The sequence below is a fragment of the Nomascus leucogenys genome, chromosome 9 (assembly GCF_006542625.1).
Source record: "Nomascus leucogenys isolate Asia chromosome 9, Asia_NLE_v1, whole genome shotgun sequence".
Classification (NCBI taxonomy): Eukaryota; Metazoa; Chordata; class Mammalia; order Primates; family Hylobatidae; genus Nomascus; species Nomascus leucogenys.
Window position 1 is genome coordinate 36157593 of NC_044389.1, and position 12771 is coordinate 36170363.

A 12771-nucleotide genomic window follows, 5' to 3' on the forward strand; every position below is an offset into this window, starting at 1 on the left:
CACAAGTGAACCCTTAACATTCATGTGTCACCATAAACCAGGGGCTGCCCTTTAGCTTTGGCCAGTCTCAGTGTCGCTCACTTACCCTTACCTTTTCAAAAAAAGTCCTAAGAATATAAAGTAATTCAATGGTTCTACAATTTTAGCATGTAACTGAGTCACCTGGCAGGGTTGCTTTGGTGAGCTCAAGATAAAATTTTATCAGCATTTCTACATTTTCTGGAATATTCCTTAATCCAGGCTTTTAATCCCTTGGTGCTTTTCTGAACCACTGCAATGAGCTTCTAACTGTTCTCACTGTGTGCAGGCTCTTTTCCTTCTAATCTAATTTACACACTTCTGAACACAAATCTCTCACAGCCTGTTTCCTTCATGTTACCTCCAGCTCAAGACATTTTGCCTACAAAATAAAATCCAAACTTGTTAGCTAAGCACCTTCTCATGTCTATGCTTTGGCTCATATTTCAGCCATCGTGTGCTCTACTTATTCTTATAGCCAACCTGAAAAGCCATCTTTTATGAGAAACTACCCCTGATCTCCATGATTGGATATAATTAATCCTCCTTCCCCATCACCTCACCACAAAATCGTATCTGTGTTGATCTCATGACACATACCTGTATGTATTTTATATTATAAATATTTGTAGACTTGTTTAATTTGCCATGTTAGACTAAGTTCCATGAGGACAGCTCCATATCCATTCCATTTTTGTATATCCACAACATTTGGTGGGGTTGATGCTTAATAAATGTTTATTGAAGGAACAGGAGTCTCCCACTTCCGACATAATGAATGTATTTCCCCCAGTGTTAACCCTACATCTGGTTCCTGTCCTAGATTCTCTTCCCAAATCATTCTGATTCAACTGTTCATTCTGATCTCGTAAAACATTTAAATGATATATCTAACTTCCCTTGCTTTATTCTATGCTCACCCTGCAGTCTTCTCATCACTTGGTTTTCAATGATTCTTGCTTCTAGAGAAAAAGATGTGTTAAATAAGCTTGTGATTCAGTCCTCCAGCTGTGATGGTTCTCACTGAAGATTAGCTCAGTGGTTTTTGAAGTATGGTCTCTAGTATAACCTAGAAACTTGTTAGAAATGCAAATTCTTGGGCTCACCAAGACATACTACATCAGAAATTCTGTCACTGGGGCCTAGAAATCTGTGTTCTAACAAGCCTGCCAGTGCAGCCTGGTCCCTTTGCTTCTTGGAACCCCACTCAAAGCTTTCAATGCTCATCTCCCACCAATGACGGGGTCCTCTATGGAAACCGGCAGGAGGGTTTCCAACTCTAACTGCGTTTTAGAGTTTGCTTCCTAGGGCTATCCAGGCACCAAGTATCACAGGTTAGTTTCCCAGGGAAGCAGACTCTGAGACTTGCGTGCAGGGAGTGTCTCTGGGGTGCTCTCAACCAACACCTTCAGGAAGAGAAGGAAGCAGCATTGGGCAGAGGCATAGTCGAACTACAGTGCTGTTGGCACAGAAGACTGAAGGGGGTCAGAGGCAGGGGGTAGAGGTGGGCCCTTAGCATCCATCCTTCACCATTGGGTGTGAGTTGCCCCACCTCCTTGATGGTGTAACCTCAGTCCCAAGGTGGGTGGGAGTGCAGCAGAGCAGCCCCTACAAGGGCCAAACCAGAGATACACCAGGCGCCAGAAGTGCTGCCGGGGAATAGAGAGGAAAGGATGGGCTTCAGGTAGGATCCACAGAACTTGGCAATGGATTAGAAGACAGGATGAGAAGTGACAGGTTAACACTGACACAGAAATGTCTAACTTCGGTAGATAATGGTGCCATTGGCTGGAAGAGGAAACCGAAATGAAAGAGGTTGTTCAGGGAGACAAAAGTTCACTGTGGACATCTCAGCAGAGTGATTCAGTGGGGAAAGGAATGGCTGCCTAGACCACTTCAGAGGAAGATCTAAGCTGGAGGTAGCAATAAAGATACAAGATGAACAATCCCTAACGAACTGCTCCTCAGCCATGCTCCCCAGCCACACTGCTTCAGATTTACAGTCCAGGCGAGGCTAGGAGCTGCGCCTCCCTCAGTGGAGGACGGCAAAGCACCAGTGGCTCCAGGGAGTTGAAATCTTTTGATATTTTTTATTCTAGCATCTGTCTGCAGAGCTGTCTCTCAGCCATTGCCTGCCTTTACACACAAGTGCAGTCCAGAATTGGGAGATGGGTGAAATTTATTATGCCTAGAGATCTGGACCCCCAGTTGTTTGGGAGTGTATTTTCTGAACCACTTGTTGGTTTAAGCAATGCAGGTTTATTGATGCCACTTCTCTTGAATCCTTGACTCTGGACCCACCACCTAAGTGAATGTGCAGAGGGAACGGAATGGCTGCAGTAGATCTCCATTAAAACCAGTGCATCCTCCCAGACACATACAGTAGCATGGAAGTGAGTCAATGCCAGGACAGGACCAGTTCCCACTTCGGTACATTTCCAAAGTTCTCAGTCTGTGTACAAAGATTTGCTCTGGGGCAGCAGAAATGGCCCTGGGCAGGTAGTCAAAGGCCTGGTTTGATTTCCTCCACTTCCAGGCAAGTCACTCGAAGGCCCACAGGCTTTTTCCTCACCTGCCACATGGGTCCAGTGAGTTCTACTGAGCTGTAAATAATGAAATGAGTGTGTGCAGTCGTCTGCAAGTTGTAAGGTACTACACAATGGTGAAACTTTGGGATTTGGGCTATTTAAGGCTGAATGCTAAAAATGTCAGGCATTGTGGAGAAAGGAATTTAAATATAAGATTGATTGACTGGGATTTAAAGACAAATGAAGGCACACACGCAAGTGCACACACACACTGACACTGCACAGCTCCCCTTGGAGGCAATCCTGACCGTGCAGACCTGGGGCTCTGCCTGTCCAAGTGTACTCCTTTACTACAGAAACCCTCCTTCTCTTCTGGGGCTGTCACCCCACCACAGCTGGCACTGAGCCCTTGCTGCTGCGCTTCCCTGGGGTGTCAGCTTTTGACAGGGGGTTTCCTCCCTCTGCAGGAGCCTTAGCATCCCTGGGACTTCCTTCCCCCCACCCACCCCCAGCAGTTTTATCTCTTCCTAACTCCAGACTCTTTTTTTTCCCATACAAAGTTTATTGTCAGTTGCTGTTTTCATCTGTTCGAGCTGCTACAACAAAATATCATAGACTGGGTGGCATATGCATGACAAAAATTTATTTCTCACGGGAGAAGTCAAAGATGAATACACCAGCAGATTTGGTGTCTGAGGGGCCACCTTCTGGTTTGTAGATGATGCTTTCTAGTTAAAACACCTATTTAACACACTATTAAACACTAAGTGTGTTAAATAGTGCAGTTGATGTACTTGTCATGTCACCTTTATCATACACTAAATCCTTCTTTGTCTTTTTTCTGTACTCTAATCTCTTTCTGTAATTAATCTTTGCCTGCAGCATTACCAGGATATTTAGAGTACTGTGGCTTGACAATATATTAGTATTTCAAGATTTCCATGAAATTCTTCTGATATATGACTTCCCTAGTTAATCTTACATATGTATCCTTTTGTAAAAACACTTTGAACTTTTAAAATGATACATGAATAGTACTCTAATACAGTGCTTTCTAGTTTACAAAACATTTTCACATATATTATCTAACCTTTATTTCACAAGAGCCATAAAAATTAATAAATCATTTGTATAGACTGGTAAGCAAAGATTGTGAGATTAAGAAACATATCAGAGGCCATTGAGCTGGAAAGTGGTATCACCAGAATTCAAACCAGGGTCTGTTGACTCAGAATCTAAGGACCATACCATTTCTTATGATAACATGAGTATTGTTATTATCCTTATCCCATAGACAAAGTGTTAACACTGAATGAGCAGTGGAATAGTCTCAGAATTTTTTATTTTATTTAGCAACTCACTTGTCATTTCTAGTCCTCAGTTTATTCATAAGTAAAATAAAATAGTTAGACTAGATAATTTGTATAGCATATTCTTACACAAAAAGTCTATAATTTTGTGATTTTAATGAGAGTTACTCATGCCACTCATTTACCTCTTTTTCCCAGCCTGCTTCACTGGTCATTACTTCCCTGTGTTCTTTACAGGCTCACCCTCCTCTACACTGCCATTCAATGTTGAAATACCTCTAGGCTTTGGCTTATGTCCACCTCTCCTCTGACACTATCGTTCTGTCTAGACGATCCCATACATACATGCCCATTACTTCAACCTCTACTTATACACCAATGATTCACTATATTTCCAGCCCAGACTGTTCTTTTGCACTCTAGTTGCCAGCTTGATATCCTTACAAGGCTGTTTCAAAACAACTCAAATATATTATCTCTCAAAATCAAACTCATGATATCCCCACACCATCCTAGCTTTCCACCAACAATACCTATCCCTATTAATAGCAATACCATTTATTCAATTATCCAAATCAGAAACGTAGAATTCATCCTTAAAATTCTATCATTCCAAATATCCTATTCATCACTAGCCACTGTCCACTTAATCCCCTGTATTCCCTTCAAATCCATCCACCTCTCTCCATATCCATTGCTGCCATGACTATCCAAGCCATCGCCTCTACCCTAGGGCACCAAAATAGCAACAAAACTAATCTGTTCATGTGCATTATTTTTTCTCCAAAACTGATTATCTATATATGCAGCAAGACAGATTGTTCTCAAATTGCAAATCCCACTATATTATCCTCTTGTTTAAAACACTTCCATGGTTTCCCATTGTTTATGATAAAACCAAATGCTTCAAGTGCAAAGACCGGCATGCTCGGGAATTTCCTGTCACCCTACCCTACTTGCTCTCCATGGTACAATTGCACTGGCCTTCTTTCATTCCTTAAGCACAATCTGTTCTTCCCACCTCAGGACCGTGCATGTGCCATTCATTCTACTGAGGAGCCTTTTTCCTTCCGCTTCAACCAGCTAAGTCTGATTCTTCCTGAAAATCTCAGCTCAATAGGCATTTCCTCTAAGAAATATCTCTCATATCATTAATGGGCTCAGGTCCCTCTACTGTATTGCTGCACTTTTCATGGTTATAATTTTACTTACTTGTGAATGATTATTTGATTAGGTCTATTTCCATCCATTAGACATAAGCTTCATGATGGCCAGATTACTGTTTTCTATCCATCATTGTATTCCAATACCTGACAGAAGGGGGGCGGGAGGTGGTGGCACACAAGAGATGCTCAAAAACAGTTGTTGAATAAGTAAATGAATGAGGCCATTTAGAAATAATGAAAGTACCTGTTTGCAAAGTACATGTATCAAAACTATGAATGCATTCTACTTAAATGGTTTTCTCCAAATGAAACAAAAGACTTCAATCAGGATTCATACCTGGGACCAACTGAGTCATTAAATCTCTCCTTTGCCATCAGGAGTGACATTGCAACAAATGTCTGCAAACAACAAATACTTTTTTCCCAAAATATATTGAATGGCATTTCCATAAACAAACTAGAACATGGGAGGAGAAAGAAAGCAATATTAATTTAAAATTAATCTTATCACATAACTTATACCATCAGGGATTTGGGGTAAAATTCCTTTCAGGCACATCCATTTAACTGGAATTGATTGTTACCGAAAGCCTACAAGAGAATTTGGCACATACTAGGTATTCAAATATTTGTTGACTGAATGAATAAACGATGCATGTGTCTAAGAAACACAAAATAAAGACATGATGATAGCCACAGTGGAGTTCACAGTCATCTCCAAAATGAGGATATGCATCCCAGGGAGGACCAACAATTCACTGGAGTGCTGAAATAAAATACTCAAAGGTCATTTTACATGTATTTTTCCTCAAAATTACTTTTCTTAAGAAACAGAAAAGAAAAAAAGAAACTTAGCTTTGTTACTTTCTAACAAATGGTTAAATCATTAAACAGGATTGACACTAGCATCCTTGTTTGGTTTTATGCCTTAAGGGCACATGAAATGTATGAAGACACTCTGAGATCTGAGGGAAGTGTAGACAGTAACACAGTGGGACAGACCAGGCTTCAGCACACCTTTGCCTGCTCTCAGCAGATTTCAGTGATGAGCAGTTTACAACTAGACTGAAAGATTGTATTATCCAGTTATAAAAGAAAACTAAGCCTCTCAAAAGCAACAAGGGAACTGAGAGGAATCCTGCAAAACAAAAACAAATTTTAAAACTTGCACTTTGTAATAACCCTAATATGTAATCACAATAATGAACAGTAAGATAATGACAGAACTGACATATTTCTTTCTCTATTAAAGCCATATTAACAGGTAAAGCAATGCCAGTCAGTGGTACACTTTTTAGAAGATATTTAATATATACTAGACCCATACACGCACACAACATTTTCCTTCAAGGTATATGTATCAGAAAATCGCTTTTTAAGGCCTGGTGCAGTGGCTCAGGCCTGTAATCCCAGCACTTTGGAAGAGTGAGATGAGCGGATCACCTGAGGTCAGGAGTTCAAGACCAGCCTGACCAACATGATGAAACCTCATCTCTACAAAAATATAAAAATTAGCCAGGCATGATGGCGGATGCTTGTAATCCCAGCTACTCGAGAGGCTGAGGCAGGAGAATCGCTTGAACCCGGGAGGCAGGGGTTGCAGCGAGCCAAGATCACCCATTGCACTCCAGCCTGGGCAACAGAGCAAGACTCTGTCTCAAAAAAAAAAAATCAATTTTTAAATATAATTCATGCTATAGAGAGAAGACTTTGAAAATATGTTTCGCAATGTGTCCATCATTAGGTGATTGGGTTTTGTTTTGTTTTACTGAAAAGCATATAAAGTATGTTATCTGTAAAAGTTCTCTGACATGCACACATAAAAATTTGGGAGAAAAGATTAACTATAATGTTTAATAGATTTTGTACACATTTCTTTAAAAATATATAAAACACAACACCTTTCAATTGGTTTGCAAGGATAACCAACTGACATCATGGAAAATGGAAATTCACTTGCTGAATTTTAACAAAAATTTGCATGATGAGTGAGACTGAAAACTTAAGTGTCATGATTTAATGAATTCTGCCAATGATAAACTTCATGCACATGGGGCCAGGTAATTATGTGGAAAATTTTTCAGTGCTTAAAACCAAGTATTGAAATTAAACTTAGAATAAGACTTTTGAACCATTTTATGACAATGTTCAAAAATTATAAATTCTGTCCACTCATATTACAATACTAAAAATATTATTACAAAAAATAAAATACCTGTGTTTATTTTATAACTCAGCCTTTTTAATTTCTAATTTCATAAATATATTATAATGGATATTGTTAGTAATGCTGTATTATTACATGTATATAATTTATAAGTAAACATACATGTTTTGGCTACTCATGCATGAAATGTTTCACCTATAGGAGCACATAATCAGAAATGTATGGAGACCATTATAGTAATAGATAGATCATATTGCCACATATTTTATCTCCTCCTTGACAACTGAGCCTTCCAGATCTTCTGGTTAAACAAAAGAGAAAATTGTAACAGAAGAGTGATTAAAATGACAAAAGCATTACTTCTATTACTTCTATTCTAATAATATGAACAAAGCTATAACTATCAAGTAATAATGCACTAAAGAAGGTGATTAATCTGATATATTCATAGGCAACTAATAAGACCTTTCTATTGCAGCCACGAAAAATATGTGACAATTATAGATATCCTGTATGCAGTGTTTCAACTTTTATGTGACCTGTTCTACTAACAGATTTAGTGATGTTCACTTTGTTAGAATTTTCTTACACAATCCATAACTTGCTTCAGTCTATTGTTTATGAATATTATGGATATTGAGGATTCTAGACTATTCTGGATTTAAAAAATAATATTGTCACCTCAATCAGAAGGGAAATATTAAATAGTTCTCCTTTTTTCAATGTTTACTCAGTTTTTGTCCAATGTAATGAAGGTGTCAGCAGTACAGGTTACAAAATAAAATGTGTATAAAAGTAAACTCATTTGAACAGGTTAATAATTGTAGAGGGAGGGAAAAGGCTAAAAGATTGAATGTAAAACTTATGAAAAGTAGATGCATCAACTCTATGATTTGCAGTAGTCAACTGTATACAGATGAATCATTTTAGTACACGTGAACTACTTTCCTTTTACAGATGGAGAAACTGAGAGGAAGAAAGTTTATACAGTTCATTAAACTTTGTGACGCCAGCTAAACTAACCTGTCTCTGTATTTTCCATCTCCTGCCCTTATCACTAGCTCATTAGAATACTCTGCAAGCATCTCCTTACTGATTTTCTTACCAAGCATTTGTTAAGTTCTAATGAGAGTCAGTAGTAACATTTTCACCCACTCTGTGAAATATGAAATCTTATTCATAGGCCTCCTCTTTTATTCTTGTATTTGCATATCAACCAATTAATCCACTTGCTTTCTTTATGTTGTTTATTATCTTAGTCCTTACTAACTTGCCTTTTAATGTTGCCCACATAACAGAAACGTTAAGGTGGATACTTCACATTTTAGTCCAGTCTAGCCGGTGCCGGTGCAATGCCAAATCATGAATTAAAATATAATTACAAGAACCACTTATCAAATTTTAACAATTCCTTCAGCTTTATGACAGTTTTTTCTACTACGATTAAAGTCAAGTAAAATTAAAGTTAAATATTTTTGTTAAAATATCTCCTTTAACATTCCATATTACTAAACATATTAAAGCTCATGCTTCTAAGTAGATTACTAGAAGTTACTTTATCGAATTACAGCAATGGTTAATTCTAGATCATAGAATTAGAATTACTTTTTGCCTTCTTCTTTTTTTTCTTTTTTTTAAACAGAGTCTTGCTCTGTTGTCCAGGCTGGAGTGTACTGGCACGATCTTGACTCACTGCGACCTCTGCCCTGCAGGTTCAAGTGATTCTCCTACCCCAGCCTCTTGAGTAGTTGGGATTACAGGTGCCTACCACCATACCTGGCTAATTTTTTTTTGTATTTTTAGGAGAGACAGGGTTTCACCATGTTGGCCAGACTTGTCTCGAACTCCTGACCTCAAGTGATCCACTTGCCTCAGCCTCCCAAAGTGCTGGGATTACAGGTGTGAGCCACCGTGCCTGGCCTGACTTTTTGCTTTCTTCTTAATACTTACTAGTATTTCTTGAATTTTTAAAAAAGAAACAAAGTACTTTGATAAAACCAACAGTCTCATTGTTCTTAAAATTGTTCAAAGGTTCTCTGGAAAAAAAACAGAAAATTATCATTTGGTTAAGAATCCTGTTGGTCTGACATCAATCATCCCTTAGGAGTGAATATTGAAAAAGTAAGATATATTGTGGTATAATCAAGATTGCATAAATTTTACCATTTTGAGAAGAATCTGCTCCAAATCCTGGCTTAATGTAATATCCAGCATGATACTTAATTTTCTTATCTTCACCTTTTCATATCCACATCCACCTAGGTGCCACCTCACAGTATAAGCCAGCATAATCCATTCTTCTTAATGAAACCACAATACATCTGACCCTGCATCTCAGGAGAACTGTATCAGTCACAGCACTCTCAGTTGACTATGAATCTGAATGTTATGCCTCAGGAGAAGCATCCTTGCTAGGACTGAGTAGTGATTCAAGGAGATAGTTATGATTCAGTCAAGAAATTAATCATTATTATCATTTTTATTATTGAGACTGAGTTTCATTCTGTAGCCCAAGCTGGAGTACAGTGGCGGGATCTTGGCTCACTGCAACCTCCGCCTCCCCGGTTCAAGTGATTCTCCTGCCTCGGCCTCCCAAATAGCTGGAACAAGAGGCGCCTGCCACCATGCCCAGCTAATTTTTTGTATTTTTAGTAGAGACAGAGTTTCACCGTGTTAGCCAGGATGGTCTCGATGTCCTGACCTCATGGTCCACCCGCCTCAGCCTCCCAAAGTGCTGGGATTACAGGTGTGAGCCACCGCGCCTGGCCATAAATTATTAACTGAGCCAAGCACAGTGGTACACACCTATAGTCCCAGACACTCAGGAGACTGAGGTTGGAGTATCCTTTTTTATGTTATTTTATTTTTAATTATTATGGGTACATAATAGGTGTACATACCCATGGAGTACAAGTCATGCTCTGATACAGACACATAATGTTTAATAATCACATCAGGGTAATTGGGACATCCATCACCTCAAGCATTTATCTTTCTTTGTGTTGGGAACATTCCAACTCCACCCTTGGAATAGGCACCGTGTTGTGCTATTAAATACGAGATCTCGTTCATTTAATCTAACTATATTTTTATACCCATTAAGCATCACCTCTTTTCCCCTCTTCCCCACTACTTTTCCTGTGAGGCTACAGGATTCTTAAGCACAACAGTTAGAGGCCAGCCTGGGCAACATAGTGAGACTCAATTTCTAAAAAATAAAAAAGAAATTACCAAGTAATGCTAAAAAAAAATAGTCTCTGATGCTTAGGTATTAATCAGAAATGACAAAAAAAAAAAAAAAAAAAAAAGACTGCCCTTTGCTTCCTTCTCCCCTTCTCTTCAAGTTTTCCATTGCTACTCATCTTAGTCTGGTTTAATCAGGTTTCATCCATTAAAAGCAATTGTTGGGATCACACATTTTGAGTTGTGTCAGTGGACCTCCCTCATGCTGGCATGATTCCTGCCCCAAGCCCTTAGTAACAGCCACCAAGCCATATAACATAACCTTTCATTAAGTAAAGCATCTGATGTGTTTAGAATGATTTCCAGCAAAAACCCAGCCTGTCCAGCATCATCTCTGCATAACAGATAAAGGAATAGGTACTGCATCAAAAGGTTACAGAACCTGCCCAAATCAATCCCATGTGTTTTGCAATGGAATTCGGTTGAACTAAAGTGAAAGTTCAGTTTTCTACTCTTCATTAACATGTCTTATGTTGCAAGGTTGATAGGAAGGAGAAGAACTGTAATTACAGAGAGTTTCCCCCTCTCTCTTTCTACAGATTACTAAAACATTCAAAGAATCAAATTTAAGAAATCAGTTCATCAGAGCTCATGTTGTCAAACTGAGGTGAGTGGAATTGTAGAAAAAATATTTAAGTATAGATACAATGTGGCATACTTGACTTTTTGTCACAGAATGAATAGTAAATGACATGTTCAGATAAGTTGTTGTAATACTATGAAAACAGTATTTTAGTCAGCTTAAAAACCAGTGCCAAAAAAGCCAAACATATGATCTATTTAGCTACTAATGTAAATAACCATATTACATCTATTCTTAGTGGGAAGAGGAAGAAGGGGTGGAGAGAGAGTTGGGGTGAAGGTACAGTAACAAGGCCATCATCCTGTTGTAGAACTCCAGTGGATTTCACTCACAGTGCAGCCTATGTGAACAGTCCCTCCTGGAGTTATACAATGCTGTGGTTTGGGTGTATCCATCCAAGATCAAGACACTATGACCAACATCGAAAGAGGCTTTTTGGTTTTATCTGCCTGATGTGCTATAATAAAAGGGTATTATGGCCAAATCCAAGGCATGCCTACCATGAGTTAATAATAGGAGGAGTAGCAGCATGCATGCTAGTTATTTGCCATTCCTGCCTTAGTTAAATATGATGTGATAAAACCGGTCTTTCCAACTGAAATAGTCACCTTTACTGACTCTCCTGCAAATGTCTCAGATGACCACATTGCTCTAGCCTTTAAATAATATACAATAGTTCTTTGGTAGAAGAGGAATTATACTAATTCTTTCTCAAATACTAGCATCACAAGAAAACTAATTCTTATTCTCTGGAGAGTCACCTAGTAAGTATCTGGAGCACAGATGTCTGGTCAGGTAAGTTTTGATGAGGAGTCAAAGGGATAGGAAGAGTCCACGAGAAGGGTATTTTCCAAAACACCTTTCAGTCAATTCAGTGCACATTCACTTAGTACTTTCTTGTCAGTATCTGTATCAGCCACTAATATTCAAAAGTGAGTAAGCCCTGAAAACCTGTAGGACTACATGAGCCTTCTGCCTTTTCTCTCCTTTTGTTCACTTCCCACTTGTCACTCAATCCTCTGCAACCTGGCTTCAATACCACCACAAAATATCAACTGCTCTTGCCGATTCAACAATGACGTGCAAATAACAAAATCCAAAGAAACCACATCACTCCTATTCTTGAACCTCTCAACAGTATTTGGTCCTGTTGGCCTGTCACTCCTTGAAATAGGACTACCCCGTGGTTTGTATGACCTTGTACACCCTGATTTTCCCCTTACCTCCGTAGCTATTCCTTCTTGGTTTGCTTTACTAGGTCTTACTTCTTTGTATATTCCTTAAATGTTGCTGAACATCAGGCTGTGCTCTAGGCCTCTCATCTCAGGTCACACTCTCTCCTTTCATTGGCCTTCACTGCCACCCATATGCTGAGTGCTCTCAAAGTTGTATGTCTAGGCCAGTCCTCTTTTGCCTCTAGACATGAATATATGCAGCCATCTACGTGGTACCATCACGTGGATAATTCTCATGATCTCTTCCAGTATGACTGCTTCTTTATTTTTTTCTGCGCTCTTTTTTAGCATGGCTTTACATGGAACTTTATCATGTCCCTCAACCTCTGTTTTATCTTTTATCTATGTTAGATTCTGTGTAATTTCTTCATCTCTTTTAGATAACTAATTTCTCTTCAGCTTTGACTTGTATTCTGTGTAACCCATGTATTGCGTTTTCAATTTCAATGAGTATGTTTTCCTATCTGCAAGTTCTATTTGTTTCTTTTGAGAATCTGCCTGGTCTTTTAAACACATTTCTT

At 38.8% G+C, this 12771-nt stretch overlaps 1 protein-coding gene across 1 annotated transcript in view; it reads left to right on the forward strand.

Annotated features, from left to right (window-relative positions):
• Nucleotides 1-12771, forward strand: part of LOC100589965 (transmembrane serine protease 11D) — a 63688-nt gene that overhangs the window by 30852 nt on the left and 20065 nt on the right. Inside the window, exon 4 of the mRNA XM_003268426.2 lies at nucleotides 10972-11039. Coding sequence (XP_003268474.1) covers nucleotides 10972-11039 — 68 coding nt within the window. The remainder of the gene's footprint in view (nucleotides 1-10971; nucleotides 11040-12771) is intronic.